Source organism: Littorina saxatilis, linkage group LG7 (assembly GCF_037325665.1).
Source record: "Littorina saxatilis isolate snail1 linkage group LG7, US_GU_Lsax_2.0, whole genome shotgun sequence".
Lineage (NCBI taxonomy): Eukaryota > Metazoa > Mollusca > Gastropoda > Littorinimorpha > Littorinidae > Littorina > Littorina saxatilis.
In genome coordinates, this window is record NC_090251.1 from 54,907,114 (window position 1) to 54,929,111 (window position 21,998).

Here is a 21,998-nt window from a genome sequence, read left to right on the forward strand (position 1 = left end):
AACGGACCGATCGTCACCAAACTTGGTGAACAGGTTCTATACATTCCTGAGACGGTCCTTACAAAAATTGGGACCAGTCAAACACACGGTTAGGGAGTTATTGGTGGATTAAAATTATACAAGGACTTATAGAGGGACATCTTCATGGTCAAAGGGAAATAACCATTCTCACTCAGTCACTGCCACCAACTGAGAAGGTTATTTCCCTTTGACAGGGGTGTTTTTCCTACCTCGTAGGAATTTCTTGTTTCTAATGTTTTCAATGTTTTTACATGTATGCTAGGTTCTTTCATTTCATTTCATTTACTCTATTATCCCAACAAGAGTCGCGCTACCCAGGTGTGTTTAGGTGTGTTTAGGTGTAATCAGCCACCTGCACTTATGGCCGAATGACCGAGGTCTTTTACGAGCAACTGTGGTGACACAGGGGTGGGACATGGATACCGTCTCTGATTCTGCACATAAAATTGACCCGGGTCCGTCCCTGCCTGGATTCAAACCTGCACTCTTAGGATCACAATTCCAGTGCTTCTACCCACTGAGCTACCAGGCCCCCCAAATGTGCATATCATTTTCTAACATGTATGTGTCCACTAATGTGTTTTTGTGTTATTTGATGCTGTGATATGCACCACAGGTGAACTTCTCACTCGCAAATAAAGTTTTCTATGACTATTGCAGGGATGGCCAAATCGTCCGCCCGATCGCCAGGGGCGAGTAAAAAATCTGCCGGGCTAGTAGAAACCGCCTGGCAACTCGCCCGACTGCCCAATGAAAATTCTGGTCAAATGCAACACTTTTGGTTTTAATATCGAGTTTTCAAGCCATATAAACACTGCAGATCAACTGTGGTATGTACCGGGCCAGTGACATTTCTGCCGGGCTAGTGACTTTCTTGAAGTTACTCGCTGGCAAGTAACCATTTTGAGATTTGGCCATCCCTGCTATTGTGACAAATACATGGGTGTTACTCTTCCGGCTTTTGCCGGATTTCCGGTTTTTGAAAAAATCTGAAGCCGAAAATTCCGGTTTTCCGGGTTTCAAAAATTTTTTTAAAAAAAGCTTCGTTTCGCTAAGTTGAAATAACGAGCAGCGGTTCCGATCCGACTTTTGACACCGGTTCGCGTGCTTTCTCGGTTCGCTCCCTTGGATTTGCCGCCATCTTGCTTATTATGATTTGGTTTCGTCAATGTCCAGAAACTTTCTTTCAAACTTGAGCATTTTGGACCCCTGCCTTTCAGGTTTTTTTATTTTTCCCAGTAACACCCATGCAAAAACAGTGGACCCTTCCCTAATGGCCACCTGTCTATAACAACCATGTTTTGGTTGGTCCTTTAGGTGGGCATTACTGACAGGTTATTAAGTATCATGTACCCACTACTAGTCATTGTGCATTTTAGTTAATGGACTGATGATGTCATTTGTATGGAGTCGACGCACGTGCGAGGATATGTATGTGTGGGAGGGGGGGGGGGGGGGGCGGGAGATGGAAGCTTGCTGTATGTTATGTAATGTATATATTGTGTGTGATACGTGGAAATGTGATACTATTTATTTGCATGTATGATACAGGTACAAATGTGATAATTGTAGGCTTATACTAGTGATTACTGTGTGTGATACATGAAATGTGATATGAATGCCGTTTTTATATGTTATACTCTTACTTTCTCCCAAGCGCAAGACAAATTCTTCTATGAAAATTGAAGCCAATAAAATTTGAGTTGAGTTGAGTTGAGGTTCAACTGTGCCATCAGGAGAGCTCTTTGTCTTTGTGACAAATACAGTGCCGACCCTTCCCCAATGGCCACCTGTCTATAACAACCATGTTTACACCCCCGGTATAGGGGTGTGTATAGGTTTCGGTCGATGTGTTTGTTTGTTTGTTTGTGTGTTTGTGTGTTTGTGTGTTTGTGTTCGCATATAGATCTCAAGAATGAACGAACCGATCGTCACCAAACTTGGTGAACAGGTTCTATACATTCCTGAGACGGTCCTTACAAAAATTGGGACCAGTCAAACACACGGTTAGGGAGTTATTGGTGGATTAAGATTCTACAAGGACTTATAGAGAAACATATTCATGGTCAAAGGGAAATAACCTTCTCAGTTGGTGGCAGTGAGAATGGGTGCAGTGAGAATGGTTATTTCCCTTTGACCAACGGGAGTGTTTTTCCTACCTCGAAGGAATTTCTTGTTTGGTTGGTCCTTTAGGTGGGCATTACTGACAGGTTCAACTGTACCATCAGGAGAGCTCTTTATCTTTGTGACACACATTCTTGCACTAGACCATAATATTATCAGCTTGCACTGTACAGAAAAGGTTTATCTTATAAAAATGTAATGGGGTTGTGCCATGTAATGTTCCCATTTCTTGTTTATAGTAATAGTATATAGCTATTCTGATGGACACGTGGGGGAATTCGGGGGCTGTGATTGGATGGTCTCTTCCGATCATCAAAGCATAATGCTACGGAAGTCGGCCATTTTTGCCAATATCCAAAAGCATATTGACAATAACAAAGACGCATGGTTCCGGTTTACCCATCTGTACCACACGATGTTTCAATCGACAACAGCACACACTGACAACTTGAAATTCTTCTCGGGAATGTTTTTAAGCTTTACAAATGTCGATAGCATACCCTTTTCTGCTAACTTCCTGATGAAACAGGACTAAACCAATTATTTTCTGTCCCTAAACACCACGATGTAGCCAAGTGCTAAACTGGCTACTAATTCGTTATAATGTTTTTATGTCATTTCTGTCTTGTGTAAATTTTGCCCATCGCTTTATGTTTTGTGTAATGTCATTATCTGTCTTAAGTTAAATTTTGATAAGCTCAGACACCTGGAGGTCCTAAACTCGCTCAGTCGGCTGTGTCCACTAGAGAACATAATATGTTTTCCTTTGACGTCAAGCCGCCCTCCCAGAGAGAGACGCCGGGGTTACCTTGGGCCCCAGGTGGTCGTTATGCAATGTGCCGTTAGCCTGTCTGGGTATCGTTGGACTCGGCGTTTTGTCAAGTGGGTGTCATTTCTTTTGACAGGGTAGATCATAGAAGATGCCAGGTGGCTTGGAGGTTTTAGTCTCTTACCCCCCCCCCCCCCCTTCCTTGTCTTTACTGACTAATGAGAAGTGATGTCAGTTTTGTTAGCTAACTCTTGATTGGTGGCTTTTGACGCCACCCATCCCCATGTACATGATAGCATTTGAGATTTTGGGAGAGAACTGAGAACTATCTCGGAGAGAGAGGACGTACTTGTTTTTGTACTTTGTTATCATGGAGACATACTGATGTAGATTGCATTGTACTATTGGTGTGGCCTCCCGGCCTTCGGGCTGGGAGCTGGGTTGGTGAGGAGAAGAGAAGAATAGAAAATAAAGAGAAATGTGAATGGACAGACATGGTTTTCCAGAGTTTCATGTTGCATCAAGTGATTGGTGGGTCTGGGAGCTGGGTTGGTGAGGAGAAGAGAAGAATAGAAAATAAAGAGAAATGTGAATGGACAGACATGGTTTTCCAGAGTTTCATGTTGCATCAAGTGATTGGTGGGTCTGTGCCAGTGAACTCTTGTCTATCATTCTCTACATGTGGGTGAAAGTCCATTACGAGAGCAAGTGATGTTCGTTCAGTGCAAGACATTAAAGAGGCACCCACATGGTGTACTCCTGAACTTCGGGGTTTACTTCTACTAGGTGACTACATTCACCCAACTACTACATCAAGAGTCAACAATCAATATTATCCACATCCTTCCACCCCCATCACAACAAAATACCCAAAGTCGAAAGATGTAGTACAAACAGGGGTGTAAAACGGAACAGCCGTTTTTGTGTGCCTGTGTGAGCTAAGTTGCCGACTGACACAAACTTTCGCATTCGGCTTTTCTTATCTCGTAACTCCACACTAACTACCCCAATTCCCCTCTGAAGTATTGATGTTCAAACCATGGCACTAACATTCATGCAGTCGTTTATAACTGAGGTTAAAAAATTCGCTTCATGACGAGACAAGTACAAATACCATTCACCAAACTGAAAACTTCGCTGCCGTCTGTTCGCGTTGTACGGATTAGCTGTTCTCTTCTCCTCCCCTTGTTGCATCCTAGTTCTTCAGTTGTTTCTAGTTTTCCGTTGATGTTGTGTTTTGGTCTTCTTCATAAGTAGTCTTGTTCAAAATTAAAAATTAAAATTAAAAAAAATCAAACTTCTTTTTGTTGAATGTTGTATACGAATTAACTAATAAAAAGCTGTTTAACAGTGTGGCGCCTGCGCAAAACTAATGCGCATAAGAAACTGCGTCTGCTATCAAAACCTGAGATCAACACAACGACGCAAAAACTGTCATTTTGTAAGTTTGGAACAACAAATCAAGGTCAGAACAGCTATATAATCGCTATTGTATTTTCAGCGTAGCAATAGGGTCCGATATTTAGACTCGAACAAGTATAATGCGACTCGTCTTTGACGCGACGGCATTATACTTGTCTGGTCTAAATATCGGACCCTATTGCTACGCTGAAAACACAATAGCTGTTAATATGACCTCCCTATTTGAATGTCGCTCCCAAAGCAATTTATTGCCCAAGGTTGGCAATTTGTCTTGACTATTATACTGTTCAAAAAAAGAAACGCATAGCTTGTAATATTTGGTTAATTTAGTTATATGGCTACAAGGATATCCACCAAACTGCAGAAAATGTTTATCTGGTCGTCGACCTTTCGTCCATTGCCACAAGTGAGCTCTGCACGTGACGCATGCGTTATCAGTGGCTACAATGTCAAAATTGCTCATTTGGCATGACCACTCGTCATGCTTCAGTGTAATCTCGTGAAACTCGGGGAATATTGAGCTCTCACCATGTCTTCCAAAACCCATAAAAGCGGATTGTTCGCCACAAAGAAATCAGACGACAATTCAGCGACGAAAGATGGCCCGATTGAGCAGAGAAGACCGCCAAATTGCATTGGGTCGTTTACAAGCAGGCCAAAGTCAAAGTGCAATCGCCAGGCACTTCCACGTGTCCCAGAGCACCATCAGTAGACTGTGGGTCAGGTTTCAAGCCACTGGCTCCGTTGCTGACTTGCCACGAGCGGGAAGACCAAGGGCGACAACTGCTGCTCACGACCGCTTCATACGGCTCCGCCACCTCCGGAATCGTTTCCTGTCGGCCTCATCTTCTGTCCAGGCTCTCCCCGGGCCACACCGATTATCGGACCAGACCGTGCGGAACCGCCTGCATGAAGCTGGTTTGAGAGCTCGCAGACCTCACAGAGGAGCTGTCCTCACCCGCCGCCATCGCCAGAACCGAGTGCAGTGGGGCAACCAGCACCTTCGCTGGACCGTCCGGAATCACTGGAGACACGTGTGGTTCAGTGACGAGTCCTACTTCCTGCTCCAGCGACATGATGGTCGGAGGAGGGTCTACCGGAGAGTAAACGAACGTTACGCGCCCAACTGTGTGGATGTGTCACGATCGGGTGACAGAGACCAGGAAAGCGTCACTCAGTGGAGTGCCTGTTCTTGGTCGTGTATGATAGAAAGCGCCTGTGCGTGATATTGGGTTACAGCAGAGTTTGCTGACGGTGCTCTACGAGCACGGATGTTTTGTATCGCACGAGTTTTACAGTGGAGGTTTCTGCTGTCATAGCTAGGGCTGACGGTTTTTCGCTGACAGCGCACACGGGATTTTCACGGATTGAGTTTCTCGTGTCTTTTTCTGCTTGGGAGGCAGAATTGTGTATAGCTGGACTGGGTTTTGGGACAAGGTCAGTCACGTGTATTTGGCTAGGTGGTCTGTCAGAGACTCAAGGACGGCACACTTGACACCCAGCGGCAGAAGGGGAAGGATCGTATACACAGTTTCTAGAGTATGATGGTTTTTCACCGAGTATTATATTCGGCACTCTAGGGGAACTTCCACTAGTTTTTCCTTTCTCCCTGCCACGTATTTTGCTGAGGACAAGTCGTCAATTTTCCTTCGTCGGCGATGGCTTTCGCATAAGGATTCGACAAGGGGTTCTGGACGGTTTTGGTCACTGTTGACGAACAGAGGCTGGTCCAGGGAGGAAGCGGACTTTGCTTCCATTGAGAGTACAATCATAGGCTTTTGAGCCTTCGTTTCGTTTCGCTTCGTTCGCCTCGCTTCGTTACGTTCCTGTAACATCTGCACGGCTGACTCTGGCGGGAACTGTTGAGGCTACGCTAACCAGGAGACCGGCTAACCAGGAGACCGGCTAACCAGCGGACCGGCTAACCGGCAGCGGACCGGCTAACCAGCGAACCGACTAACCAGCATACCGGCTAAGCAGCAGCAGCAGAGATAAAGCTAAGTGCACCATGTCGTACGCACCCCGTTGACCACCGTTGTCTTTTCGTATCTATGATTTCATTGGAGTAGTGACAACGTGGGGTGTGTGACACCTGCACGAACTAGGGCTTTTCGGACAGAACATTCTCATTTAACTATATTTACACGGGTTCAGCGTGTTCCTATAATTTTCTACATACTACTGGCATTTTGTCAGTGAACACTGGTTTTTTACGTGTTGAGAACGTAAAAGGAACATATTTTGAGTGAAGGCTCGAGGGAGGTGGAGAGTTTATACATAAACAGGCGTCTGAAACTTATACTTTTGTTGACTCTATTTAATTGTATGACTGCGAGAGTGGATCGTGGTGTGGTTAGTTAATTAGTAGTAATTAACCGGTTCATAATCACCTTGAGTGATATATTGAAACGTGACACATGGGGGCCAAGCCGGGATTTACTCAGTTAATTTCTGACTGATAAAGACCCACCAATTAAGGATAACTAAGAGCAGATAATCTCGTCAGTGCTCGACTTATTTTCTGCTTGGTGCTACCCTTTTTTGTATAGTTTTGATCATATACCACACCTTAAGCGATTCACATCTTGCAGGAAATGTAAATTGTAATTTGTGAGTTATTGTATGCGCTAACTGTGATTACTTCCCTTTCCTTTGTTTGTGAATCTTTGTTGTTGTACGTTCAGAGTTTTCCGTTGCAGAGAGCTGAGCGGGGTTAACGGATTTGTTGTTCGTTTTACTCAGTTTTCTCTACATTGTTGTTTCGCATTCTGTAACAGGTTACATTTCTACCGTCTTGTTTTACTTGGATTTTTCTCCATATTTTGACTTTGTTGGAATTTTGGGGGGGAAGGGTCCGAGGACTTCTGTCCTAACCAAGGCTGTGGGAGACACTCTGTTTCACCGCAAAAAGCAGCCGATAAAGTAGGCCACGGCTGTGGGAAACACTTTGTTTCACCGCAAAAAGCAGCCATAAAGTAGGCTACGCGATTTGTTCTACACCGTTTGGATTTTTCTTCTGCATTTTCTGGTTGCTGGATTTTTGTATCCACCGCTTTCATCACCGCGTGTTCTAGCTATAGCTGCGTTAGACTTATTTTGGTAATAAAGCTTTGCTAAAACTAACCATGGCTACAGGGGGATCTCCTACGAGGAGAATAACTTTCGAGACTCCTGGGAGCGAGCAACCGACTGAGCGAGACGCACGCGTTAGAGCCCGAAGCGTTCTAAAACGCTTAGAAGTAGAACGGAAGGAAGAATTTGAGCGACTGACAAGAAAAGAAGAACGTGACCGACAGGACAAGAAGGACGAACTTGACAGACAAGAAAGGGAACGACAGGCAGAACGACAGGCTGAACGAGACAGACAGGAAAGGAAAGAAGAACGTGACAGACAGGAAAAGAAAGACGAACTTGACAGACAAGAAAGGGAACGACAGGCAGAACGAGACAGACAGGAAAGGAAAGACGAACTTGACAGACAAGAAAGAGAACGAGACAGACAAGAAAAGAAAGACGAGCTTGAGAGACAGGAACGACAGGCCGAGCGTGACAGACAGGAACGGAAAGAGAAAGAGCAGGCGGATCGCGATCTCCAGCTAGAGCTAGCTAGGCTACAGGCCGAGAAGGGTACGCTTACTCAGGCTAGCGCGCCGACGTTTGTTGCCGACCGTACGAGACTGCCGACGTTCGACGATGACAAGGACGAGCTCGACGATTTTTTACGCCGGTTTGAGCGCATTGCATCTGACCAGAAGTGGGAAGAGGCCACGTGGGCTAGCCGCCTTAGCACCTGCTTAAAAGGACGCGCATTACAGCTCTACAATGCTTTGGATGACGACGAGGCGAGAGACTATCAGGCACTTAAGAAGGCGTTACTCCAGCGCTTTAACCTGACTGCTGAAGCCTACAGACGACGTCTGCGTAACAGCAAGAGACTGAGCGGCGAGCTGAGTCATCAGTTTGTGGCACGCCTTAATCTCTACCTGCGGCGCTGGGTGGAGATGGCCGAAAAGGACTGGACCGTCAACGACCTTGCCGACCTCATTGTCATGGAACAACTGATGTCCAGCCTGCGACCTGAGGTGGTGACCTTCGTGCAGGAACACCAGCCAAAGACTACTCAGGAGGCAGCCGACTGGATCAGAGTGCACGAGGACGCCCAGGCGATCTCCGGCAAATCTTCAGGCTCACGGCCAGGAAAATCGGGAAATTCGGGTTCTTCAGGACCCAAGGACGGGAAGGACGATCAGGGACACAAGGGATCGAGTTCCAGATCTGACATCCAGTGTTACTACTGCAACAAGCGGGGCCACGTGAAGAAGGACTGCCACAGGAGACAGGCTGACCAGAAGGGCGTTCACTTTGTTGGCAGTGAGGAGTTAAGGGACGTCACGAGCTCATGCACCATTCCACAACTCTGCGTTCCGTGCTCCAGGAAACATTTCCAGCCCCACTGCAACGTCTACGTTAACGGAGTGAAGGGCGAAGGTCTGCGGGACACAGGGGCAGACATGATAGTGGTTCGGGCGAGTCTAGTTCCAGCTATGGCCTACACAGGAGACAGCATCAGGGTGAGAATGGCCGAGGCATCTCACGCTTACGACTTGAACACGGCAGTGATCAAGGTCGTAACCCCGTTGTTCACGGGGACCATTGTGGCCGTCGTCATGGACGATCCTCCATGCGACCTGCTCATTGGAAACCGGGTCCAGTTTGTGGACGGCGTCACCAGGGAGGTTCCCGTTTATCGGGCTCCCGACGTCATTTCAGTGCTCACGCGGGCACAGGCGGAGCGAGAGGACAAACCTCTCAAACCCCTACCTGCTGCACGAGCTGCCCTGGGGAACGTGACCCCCGCGCTTCTCGCGAAGGCTCAGGATTCTGACCCGACCTTAGCTACTCCTCGGGAGCATGCGAAGTCGGGGAAGGTGAAGCTGAGCGGGAAGCATGGGAGGTCAAGGTTCCTCAGGGACAAGAAGTTGCTCTACCGTGAGTTCAGCAACCAAGAAGGTACATTCAAACAGGTTGTCGTGCCTCGCGAGTTTCGCGAGGGTGTCATGGCAACGGCACACGACTCGATTCTGGGAGGTCATCTTGGTACCAAGAAGACCACGGATCGTGTCTGGCGCCACTTTTACTGGCCAGGCATCTGCACGGATGTCCGACGTTTCTGTGCGTCCTGCGATAAGTGCCAGAAGGTGGTTGCCAAAGGAAGGGTGAGGAAGGTCCCCTTGGAGAAGATGCCGCTCATCGACGAACCCTTTCGTCGGGTGGCAGTGGACATCATCGGGCCCATCTTGCCTGCGTCTGAGGACGGAAACAGATACATTTTGACCATGGTGGACTACGCTACTCGATACCCAGAGGCGATCCCTCTGAAATCGATTGAAGCCACGCGAGTAGCTGAGGCTCTGGTTACTATGTGGTCCCGGCTGGGAATTCCATCAGAGGTACTCACCGACAGAGGCACGCAGTTCACGGGAGGAGTGATGGCGGAGGCAGCACGACTGCTATCACTGGAGCAGCACTTCACCACTCCTTACCATGCTCAGTGCAACGGACTGGTGGAAAGGTTCAATGGCACCTTGAAGACCATGCTGAGGAAACTAGCTCAGGAGAAGCCACGCACGTGGGACAGGTACATCCCAGCATTGCTTTTTGCATACCGCGAGGTTCCTCAGGAGAGCTTGGGCTTTTCCCCATTTGAGTTGTTGTACGGCAGACAGGTACGCGGTCCCATGGCTATCCTGCGTCAGGCTTGGACGGACGAAGAAGCCGACGAGGAGGTGCAGACGACAGCGACCTACATCGTAGAACTCAGGAACAGGATTGAAGAGACCTGCAAACTGGCTCAAGAGAACCTGGGAAGAGCAGCACAGCGTTACGCGCGAGGATTCGACCGCAAGGCACGGCCGCGCAGCTTCAAGATTGGAGAACGGGTGTTGCTACTTCTACCTGTCAAACACAACAAGCTACAACTGCAGTGGCAAGGACCTTTTGAGGTGACAGCGAAAGTGGGCCAGAACGACTACAGGATCGTCATGAACGGGAAAGCACGCCTGTACCACGCCAACCTGCTGCGCGCCTACATAGAAAGGACTGCCTACGGGGAAAAGGACAAAGTGACAGAAGCAGTTGCTGTCGTGATGGACGAGACAACGGAAGAACAGGGAGGAGGACGTGTACCAGTTTGTCCGCTGGAGGCTAGTGAAGATCACACGGACGTGCACATCTCACCTGATCTTGGGGACGACCAGCAGGCGGACCTGCAAGAGATCCTGAAGGATGCAGCACGGGTCCTTACAGACATACCACTTCAGACGCATCTAGAGGAGTTTACCTTCGACTTGCTGGAGAAACAGCCAGTGAGGACGAAGCAGTATCCCATGCCTCATGCCCAGAAGGAGGTGGTCAGGAAAGAAATCGCCGACATGACGAAGTTGGGCGTCATCGAGCCAGCGAACTCTCCCTACAGTTCACCAATTGTGCTTGTGAAGAAGAAGGATGGACGCGTCAGGTTCTGTGTCGACTACCGGAAGCTGAACAAGATTACGGCGTTTGACGCGGAACCCATGCCTGATGTGGACTACCTCTTCAGTCACTTGGCCAAGGCCAAGTACTTTTCCAAACTGGACCTCACCAAGGGATACTGGCAAATTCCAGTTGCCGAGGAAGATCGCCCAAAGACTGCATTTACCACTCCATTCGGCCAGTTCCAGTGGACAGTCATGCCTTTTGGTCTACAGAATGCAGGTGCCGTCTTCACTCGCATGATGAGGAAACTTTTGGAACCATTGAAGCGCGAGGACATCAGCAGTTTCATCGACGATGTGCTGATCGCGACAGAGACATGGACTGAACATCTCGACGCCCTGCGCGACGTGTTCGGAAGGTTGAAGGACGGAAATCTGGGAGCTAAACCGTCCAAGTGCTACTTGGGATTTCGGGAATTGTCTTTCCTGGGTCATGTTGTCGGCGAGGGATTGCTCGTTCCAGAGGACGACAAGATCCAGAAGATTCGGGAGGCGGAGCCACCGCGCACGAAGAAAGAAGTCAGGTCTTTCCTGGGCCTAGCCAGCTTCTACAGACGCTTCATCCCGCACTTTGCCGAAATCGCACTACCACTGACCAACCTTACCAAGAAACTACAACCGACCGTTGTAGTGTGGACTGAGGAATGCAGCTCCGCATTCAACACCCTGAAGAGGCGACTCACCAGTCAGCCTATTCTCCGACTACCAGACCTGAACAAGGACTTCGTGCTGAGGACAGACGCTTCAGGAAAAGGACTTGGGGCAGTGTTGCTTCAGGAGACAGAGGGGTTTTTGCACCCTGTTTGTTTCGCCAGCCGTAAGCTGACCTCGGCCGAGGCAGCGTATGCAACGGTTGAACGCGAGTGTCTCGCCATTGTCTGGGGCATCCAGAAGTTCGAAGCGTACCTGTACGGACGACCTTTCTGTCTGGAGACGGACCATCAACCTCTGCAATATCTTCAGGTTGCAAGGTTGGCAAACGCCAGACTTATGCGCTGGGCGTTGATTCTCCAACCGTACCAATTCACGGTACGCGTCATACCGGGCGCCAACAATGTTGGAGCTGACTTTCTCTCTCGGGCTGGAGAGGAGAACATGACTGTGAGCGAAACCGAGGTTTCGTCTTGAAGAGGGGAGGTGTGTCACGATCGGGTGACAGAGACCAAGAAAGTGTCACTCAGTGGAGTGCCTGTTCTTGGTCGTGTATGATAGAAAGCGCCTGTGCGTGATATTGGGTTACAGCAGAGTTTGCTGACGGTGCTCTACGAGCACGGATGTTTTGTATCGCACGAGTTTTACAGTGGAGGTTTCTGCTGTCATAGCTAGGGCTGACGGTTTTTCGCTGACAGCGCACACGGGATTTTCACGGATTGAGTTTCTCGTGTCTTTTTCTGCTTGGGAGGCAGAATTGTGTATAGCTGGACTGGGTTTTGGGACAAGGTCAGTCACGTGTATTTGGCTAGGTGGTCTGTCAGAGACTCAAGGACGGCACACTTGACACCCAGCGGCAGAAGGGGAAGGATCGTATACACAGTTTCTAGAGTATGATGGTTTTTCACCGAGTATTATATTCGGCACTCTAGGGGAACTTCCACTAGTTTTTCCTTTCTCCCTGCCACGTATTTTGCTGAGGACAAGTCGTCAATTTTCCTTCGTCGGCGATGGCTTTCGCATAAGGATTCGACAAGGGGTTCTGGACGGTTTTGGTCACTGTTGACGAACAGAGGCTGGTCCAGGGAGGAAGCGGACTTTGCTTCCATTGAGAGTACAATCATAGGCTTTTGAGCCTTCGTTTCGTTTCGCTTCGTTCGCCTCGCTTCGTTACGTTCCTGTAACATCTGCACGGCTGACTCTGGCGGGAACTGTTGAGGCTACGCTAACCAGGAGACCGGCTAACCAGGAGACCGGCTAACCAGCGGACCGGCTAACCGGCAGCGGACCGGCTAACCAGCGAACCGACTAACCAGCATACCGGCTAAGCAGCAGCAGCAGAGATAAAGCTAAGTGCACCATGTCGTACGCACCCCGTTGACCACCGTTGTCTTTTCGTATCTATGATTTCATTGGAGTAGTGACAACGTGGGGTGTGTGACACCTGCACGAACTAGGGCTTTTCGGACAGAACATTCTCATTTAACTATATTTACACGGGTTCAGCGTGTTCCTATAATTTTCTACATACTACTGGCATTTTGTCAGTGAACACTGGTTTTTTACGTGTTGAGAACGTAAAAGGAACATATTTTGAGTGAAGGCTCGAGGGAGGTGGAGAGTTTATACATAAACAGGCGTCTGAAACTTATACTTTTGTTGACTCTATTTAATTGTATGACTGCGAGAGTGGATCGTGGTGTGGTTAGTTAATTAGTAGTAATTAACCGGTTCATAATCACCTTGAGTGATATATTGAAACGTGACATGGTGTGGGGGGCGATCAATACCGCTGGAAGGAGCACCCTGGTGCACGTCCAAGGGCGCATAACTGCCCAGCGATACGTGGAGGAAATTCTGCGCCCACACGCCCTTCCTCTTCTGGCTGACCAGGATGCCATATTCCAGCAGGACAACGCTCGCCCGCACACAGCACGACTCACCACCCAGTTCCTCACCGACCACCATGTCCAGGTGCTTCCCTGGCCATCCATGTCGCCAGACATGAACCCGATAGAACACCTCTGGGATGAATTGGACAGACGTGTGCGCAGGCGAGAAGAAGCGCCGGCAAATCACCGCGATCTATTGCAGGCACTTCAGGAGGAGTGGGACACCATCCCACAGCAAGATATCCGGCATCTGATCCAGTCCATGCCCAGAAGGTGCCGGGCAGTTGTTGCTGCTCAAGGCAGTCACACCCCCTACTGACTTGACAGCCTCGGCACCCAATCGTATTGATTGACTGATTGATTTGAAGATGCAAATGAACTGTGTGAGCATTCAACTGTGTCCATACCAAATTTCAAACAAATAATCTAAATATTGGATTTTCTGTTAATTTTTTCGAAAAATAAAACAAATTTGGCAAGTAGCAACTATGCGTTTCTTTTTTTGAACAGTATAGAATGTCCAAAGCAGAATATTGTTCAGGTTTCTCTTGGTTATTGTCTTAGTACATGAACTCACTACTAGAATGTCACGCCCAAAACAGAATATTGTTCGGGTTTCTCTTGGTTTATCTCAGTACATGACCTCACCATTAGAGAGCCACACCCCTTCCACAATATAGTGCAGGTTTAATCTCTTGGTTATAGTCTCGGTACATAACCTCACTACTAGAATGTCACGCCCAAAGCAGAATATAGTTCGGGTTTCTCTTGGTTCTAGTCTTTGTACATGACCTCACTACTAGAATGTCACGCCCAAAGCAGAATATAGTTGGGGTTTCTCTTGGTTCTAGTCTTAGTACATGACCTCACTACTAGAATGTCACGTCCAAAGCAGAATATAGTTTGGGTTTCTGTTGGTTCTAGTCTTAGTACATGACCTCACTACTAGAATGTCATGCACAAAGCAGAATATAGTTCGGGTTTCTCTTGGTTCTAGTCTTAGTACATGACCTCACTACTAGAATGTCATGCCCAAAGCAGAATATAGTTCGGGTTTCTCTTGGTTCTAGTCTTTGTACATGACCTCACTACTAGAATGTCACGCCCAAAGCAGAATATAGTTCGGGTTTCTCTTGGTTCTAGTCTTTGTACATGACCTCACTACTAGAATGTCACGCCCAAAGCAGAATATAGTTGGGGTTTCTCTTGGTTCTAGTCTTAGTACATGACCTCACCACTAGAATGTCACGTCCAAAGCAGAATATAGTTCAGGTTTCTCTTGGTTCTAGTCTTAGTACATGACCTCACTACTAGAATGTCACGTCCAAAGCAGAATATAGTTCGGGTTTCTCTTGGTTCTAGTCTTAGTACATGACCTCACTACTAGAATGTCACGTCCAAAGCAGAATATAGTTCAGGTTTCTCTTGGTTCTAGTCTTAGTACATGACCTCACTACTAGAATGTCACGTCCAAAGCAGAATATAGTTCGGGTTTCTCTTGGTTCTAGTCTTTGTACATGACCTCACTACTAAAATGTCACGTCCAAAGCAGAATATAGTTCGGGTTTCTCTTGGTTCTAGTCTTAGTACATGACCTCACTATTAGAATGTCACGTCCAAAGCAGAATATAGTTTGGGTTTCTGTTGGTTCTAGTCTTAGTACATGACCTCACTACTAAAATGTCACGTCCAAAGCAGAATATAGTTCGGGTTCCTCTTGGTTCTAGTCTTAGTACATGACCTCACTACTAGAATGTCACGTCCAAAGCAGAATATAATTCAGGTTTCTCTTGGTTCTAGTCTTAGTACATGACCTCACTACTAGAATGTCACGTCCAAAGCAGAATATAGTTCAGGTTTCTCTTGGTTCTAGTCTTAGTTCATGACCTCACTACTAGAATGTCACGCCCAAAGCAGAATATAGTTCAGGTTTCTCTTGGTTCTAGTCTTAGTACATGACCTCACTACTAGAATGTCACGCCCAAAGCAGAATATAGTTCAGGTTTCTCTTGGTTCTAGTCTTAGTACATGACCTCACTACTAGAATGTCACGTCCAAAGCAGAATATAATTCAGGTTTCTCTTGGTTCTAGTCTTAGTACATGACCTCACTACTAGAATGTCACGTCCAAAGCAGAATATAGTTCAGGTTTCTCTTGGTTCTAGTCTTAGTACATGACCTCACTACTAGAATGTCACGTCCAAAGCAGAATATAGTTCAGGTTTCTCTTGGTTCTAGTCTTAGTACATGACCTCACTACTAGAATGTCACGCCCAAAGCAGAATATGTTCGGGTTTCTCTTGGTTATAGTCTCGGTACATAACCTCACTACTAGAATGTCACGCCCAAAGCAGAATATAGTTCGGGTTTCTCTTGGTTATAGTCTCGGTACATAACCTCACTACTAGAATGTCACGCCCAAAGCAGAATATAGTTCGGGTTTCTCTTGGTTCTAGTCTTTGTACATGACCTCACTACTAGAATGTCACGCCCAAAGCAGAATATAGTTGGGGTTTCTCTTTGATCACCTGACCATTAAAATGTCATGCCCCAGCCAAAATATAGTTCAGGTGATCCAGCATCAAAGGGTAGGCAATAAAAGTGAAATGCTCATGGAAGTAGGTTATCTAACAATAACAATTTGAACTGGATAAAAAGTGTGTGTTAGAAGATAAAATCTGTGATATGATATGTGATGACATAGTAACCGTTTCAACTGATCCATCTATCACCTGCAGGCTATTCTAGTTCACACTAAATGAGCACTTAATCTTCAATTACTTTGTTTTTGTGCCTTACTTGTTTTTTTGTCTGACTCTTCACCAGAAACTAGCATTACAAGCACGCTAACTTATATTCAATGTAATATGTATTCATCTTCCAGGCATGAGCAAGTTCCAAAATTTTCACTCGCCTTGTGGACTAGTGAAATTCAAAATTGACTAGCCCACAAACAAATTCACTCGCCCACAAAAATGAGTTTCCAAAGAACAAAACGATTCCATCCATTCAAACGTGGTGAAAGGCGAGCAGGTCTTTGCAAGCGCCTGTACCGATCGCATCAGTTGAGCGACACGAGCACGCTGGTCTTGCGTTAGCTGGTGCATAGCGTGTCCCCCCTCGGTGTCTTCGACCTTTTTGTTTGAGTTTACCCATTTTTTTGTGTTTTGTTGGTGAGACTTTGATGTTTCGTGTGCACGTATGTTTTCTAGCTTAAATTTGTCCGTACCAACAACGAATGGCCCCTTTCTCTCCTTCTCAGAAGCGGTATGCTTTTCGCAAGCAGTACACAACATGACTTTTTTTCCCGATCATAGTTTAGCCAATCTCTCTGCTCACCAGTCAGATTTTGTCCAGTCTGCCTGGAAGTGGAAGGAACGCTTCCTCTGTCCGGAGTCATACTTTTTCAGTCTCGCAGAGGGGGGGGGGGGGGGGGGGGGGGGAGTTGTCCAAGTATATCCACATGTTTACAGCTTCAGATCTGCCTAGGCTGCGTCGACACGCGTGCTGCGTCGACAATTCTGATTGGTTAAAATCGCATCAACGGAAAGTCCTGATAACCTACGGTTCTGGTCATTCTGATTGGTTCATGGTCACTAAAGAGAACTTCCCGATCATCTGGAACTGGAGCTCCGATCACATCTAATTTTAGCAATCGTAGACGACAACGTGCTTCACAACAGACTAATCGTCGCTCGGAAAATGATAATACCACAGACACAAAATTTTCACTCACCAAGCGGGCGATCATTATAAGACTTTCTACTGGCCAAGCGGGCGATCATTATAAGACTTTCTACTCGCCAAGCGGGCGATCATTATAAGACTTTCTACTCACCAAGCGGGCGATCATTATAAGACTTTCTACTCGCCCACACTCATTTCTGGTCGCCTGTGGCGAGTGGGCGACCGATCTTGCTCATGCCTGATCTTCCAATCAAAAGAGGGTGTGTGGGTGGTGGTGGGGGAGAGGGGCGAGACACAAACCAACCTGAGTGTTTCATCAAATTTGATGGTGGCGGCGCTGTGAAACACGATGTGGACCTCCCTCTCCAGCGTCTGTCTGTCGTGTTCAGATATCCCAAGCTCTGGCTGTATCACGTCTCCACACACCGGCATGATTTTACGCTCAAAGTCCGGCTGCTCTTTCCGCACCTTGTCAAACAACTGTCAGGGGAAAAAACACAGTAACTGATGAATTAAGATCATTATATTTCCTAATTGTAACTAATTTATCACTATTTTACATCATTTTCTATCAATAATTCTAATTAATTAAACTATTGTTTGATTGATCAGCTACAGGGCTCCCACAGAGGAAATGTAAAAATCCCTCAACGTCTCGGGAGGTCAAATCCTGCATTCAAAATGGTGCAGTCTGACGTAAAATTTGAGCTCATTTAATTCATAGCAATTTCTCAATTTATTAGCATTTCTTAGGAAATCTGTGAATTCGCAGAAAAGTGGGAGCCCTAGAGCAATTATGGGTCATCTCAGAGTGATGCAAACTGAGTCTGATGATCTGCGAGGGAAATTAAGTGTACACAGGCAACAGAAGGAGTCACCTGTATGTGTGTGCGTATGACTGTCTGTTTGCCATAATTAAAATCTAAAATACACTACGAATAATTCGTCTAGCAATGAGTCTGAACCCAAGAATCTCTAGTATTTGAGTCGCTTCCTCCCAGAGGAAAGCTAGCAGCAACAAGAGTTGCGCTACCAAGTTGTGTGCGTGTTTAGGTGTAATCAGCCACTTGCACTTCTGGAACAATGACCAAGGTCTTTTACATGCCAGAGCTGTGACACAGGGGTGGGACATGGATGTGGTCTCTGAGTCTGCACATAAACTGATGAAGTTGACCCGGATCCATCCCTGCCTGGATTCGAGCCCATGACCCATCAGGATTATGCACAAGTCCTAAACAACTGAGCTACCACTACCAGACCCCCAATGTGACCCAGTGCGTGTGAACTTGCGACATGAGATTCAATTCATGCTTGTCACTCCCACACAAAACACTACTGTAACCAAGCTTGACTGAAGCAACCTCAGTGACACAAGAATGCTAACCCAACACAAAACTTATGTTCAGCTTAAAATGCAAACCCTGTAAATCACTAAATGTAACGTTTGGTTTTGTCAATAAGTAAACGTTCCAATAACCTACAAATCTCTTTTTACATAAATAGTCAATTTTGACTAAATGTTTTAACGTAGAGGGGGGAATCGAGACGAGGGTCATGGTGTATGTGTGTGTGTGTGTGTGTGTGTGTGTGTAGAGTGATTCAGAGAAAACTATTGGACCGATCTTCATGAAACTTGACATGAGAGATCCTGAGTATGGTATCTCCAGACGTTTTTTTCATTTTTTTGATAAATGTCTTTGATGATGTCATATCCGGCTTTTCGTGAAAGTTGAGGCGGCACTGTCACGCTCTCATTTTTCAACCAAAGTGGTTGAAATTTTGGTCAAGTAGTCAAATCGGTTCTACTCTACGGCTCTGAGACCTGGAGAATGACCAAGGTGACACAACAGAAGATTCAGACTTTCAGTAACACCTGTCTGAGGCGCTACTTCAAGATCAGATGGACAGACAAGATCTGCAACGAAGAGCTGTGGCAAAGGGCATGCCAAGAGCCCGTTACCAGCTAGATTCTGAGGAGAAAATGGGGCTGGATTGGACACACCCTTAGGAAACCAACATCCAGCATCACCCGCCAGGCTCTCACTTGGAATCCACAGGGGAAAAGAAAGAGAGGGAGGCCAAGAAACAGCTGGAGGCGGGACACAGAGGCAGAACTGAAGAGGCAAGGCAACAGCTGGGCAGAAGCGGAAAGAAAAGCCCAGAGCAGAGTGCAATGAAGAAATGTCGTCAATGGCCTATGCTTCGCTGGGAACAAAGGGCCTAAGTAAGTAAGTAATCTTCGACGAAGCCCGGACTTTGGTATTGCATTTCAGCTTGGAGGCTTAAAATTAAATTTATGAGTTTGCTCATTAAAGTTGTCATTAAAATCGATTTTTCGCAAACAGATTTAAAATTGATTGCATCGTATTCTTCATCACATTCTGAATCTAAAAATATAATACATATGTCATGTTTACTCTTAAAACGTGATCACAATTAACGAAAATAGATTAATTAGTCTTACGATTAAAAGTTAAGAAATCGATCCAAAAATGATTTCATCTTATTCTTTATTATTTCCTGATTCCAAAAACATATAGATATGATAGGTTGTATTCAAAACAAGCTCAGAAAGTTAACAAGAATACAGAAAAGCGCTCTTTCCTGCTTAGCACAATACGCTACCGCGCTATTCTGGCGTGTTAATTTCACTGCGTTTTGCACGTGGGAGGTGAGCGATTTCCTTCTCGCGGGGATTGACGAAGCTGTACTGTCTTGGTGAAAAAAATACAGTGCATTCAGTTTCATTCCGTGAGTTCGACAGCTTGACTAAATGTAGTAATTTCGCCTTACGAGACTTGTTTTTCAATTATGTTCAGCTTAGTCCATCACTCACACCACTTATTCATAAACAAAACTAAAAATAAATTAAAATTAAAATTAAAAAAAGAATTGTTTCTTCTTTTTTTTTTTTAAATATCTACTGCACTGATCTACCTCATATATCAAGACAACTCCTTTGCATGACTGATAATCAATACATCTGTACTACAAGGCACTACAACAGCACAAGCAGTTTTGCGTACAATTATTTGCCAAAATGGGACATGTGCAATACAGTTGAAAACACATTTTAACACTCCCAACAATTAAAGACTTCCAACACTGTAAGACCTTGCCCCTCAAGCTACCAAACATCTTATAGTGTTAGCATAGCATAACCCCTTTAAGACCCTCAAAATGTAAATTTACACATTTTATGAACAGACATTTTGAGAGTCTTAAAGGGGCTATGCTATGCTAACACTATAAGATGTTTGGTAGCTTGTTGACAGACCAGCTTTTTTGTTGGTCCAAGGGGACCATATCGTCTTTTGTTTCATCTTTATCGACCAAGGCCGAAGGGTGATGTGTGGTCATTAACGGACTAGTGAGGGAAGAGGTGTGTTTTGAGTGAGGTTTTGAATGATTGCTTAGATGTGGAGTGCCTGAGTGAATGCGGGAGTTGGTTCCAGATGGATGGGGCCTGGTAAGAGAAGGTGCGCTGGCCATATGTTTTGGTGCGTGCTGATGGTATCCTAAAAAGGCGGGTGTCTGCGGAGGATCTTAGGGAGCGAGAGGGGAAGTAGACATCAAGAAGGTCAGAAAGATAGCTAGGGGACGATAGATCAAAGTTTCTGAAGCAGAGTGTGGAGATCTTGAACTGAATCCTCTGTTGAACAGGCAGCCAGTGTAGGGTTTGAAGAAGAGGGGTGATGTGGTCATGCTTGGAAGAACGAAAGATGAGGCGGGCGGCATGATTCTGAACACGCTGAAGCTTTTCGATGATGTAGTTGGGAGAGCCAGATAGAATGGAATTGCAATAATCGAGTCGGGATAGGACAAAGGCGCGGCGCAGAGCAGAGTTTTAGTGGCATCCTCAGTGAGGAGATGACGGATGGAGGAGATGCGGCGGATTTCAAAGAAGCAAGTGCGACAGACATTGGCAACATGCTGATGGAAGGACAGGGACTGGTCAAGAGTGACACCTAGGTTGCGGACAGCAGGAGAAAGAGCAATAGAAGAACCATTGAGATCGACAGACGAGGGAAGAGAAGGATGATTGAGATGTTTTTTAGGAGAGACAAGAATCATTTCGGTTTTCTCCTCATTAAGCTTCAGCTTATTCAGGTCGATCCACGCCTTGAGGTCGGTGATGCAAGACTGGGTGGAGGCATATATATGCTAAAACCACTAAAAGGGGGGTTTCCCCTGTATATTTTATACAGCTCAATGGAGGCTGATTTTGGAATGCTCATCTCTACAAGTGCTAATCTATTATTATTATTATTATTATTATTATTTAAGTTATTGAGACATCCCAGTGCACTAAGGGATTTATAGAGCAAATCGAGAAAATTCATTATTGAACGAAGCGCATAGCGCTGAGTTCAATAATTATTTTCGAGATTTGCTCTATAAATCCCTTAGTGCACTGGGATTGTTTCAATAACGATATTGTCAGTACCGCCATAGAAAAAAGAAGATTCCAAGCGCACATTTTGCAACGCGCATTTGAATAGGCATAACTGTGTGGTCAGGTCGTGTACAGTAAAGATCTACTTTTGTGTGGGGTGTCTCAAGTGTGTCGTGCTTTCGTCACACGCATTTTAATTTCTGTTGGTAAATTCCAGTGTAGCGTTAATCTGAACAGTGATGATCTTTCAGAGAGACCTCATTTGAACTCGGAGAAAGGGCTGTGCTCTTCATTATTTGCGATTCGAAACCTCCAGTCGAGCTTCGACGGATTGACTGTGCGGAGTGACTCCCCTTGAATTGACTCGAAGCCGCGGGACTCGACGGTTCGCACATTTTCAAAACAAATGTGGCATATTTTCGTGTTGTATCTTCATTCATCGGGGAGTCTGATACTAAATATGAACGGTAAGAATGCTCTGAACCCTACACGTATTATATCCC

At 46.1% G+C, this 21,998-nt stretch overlaps 1 protein-coding gene across 2 annotated transcripts in view; it reads right to left on the reverse strand.

The window, feature by feature from the left end:
* The window catches only part of LOC138971833 (fatty acyl-CoA reductase 1-like), a 44,400-nt gene that overhangs the window by 17,475 nt on the left and 4,927 nt on the right, over positions 1-21,998 (reverse strand). For both annotated transcript variants that reach the window (XM_070344658.1, XM_070344659.1), the window contains exon 3: positions 17,404-17,579. In XM_070344658.1, coding sequence (XP_070200759.1) covers positions 17,404-17,579 — 176 coding nt within the window. The remainder of the gene's footprint in view (positions 1-17,403; positions 17,580-21,998) is intronic.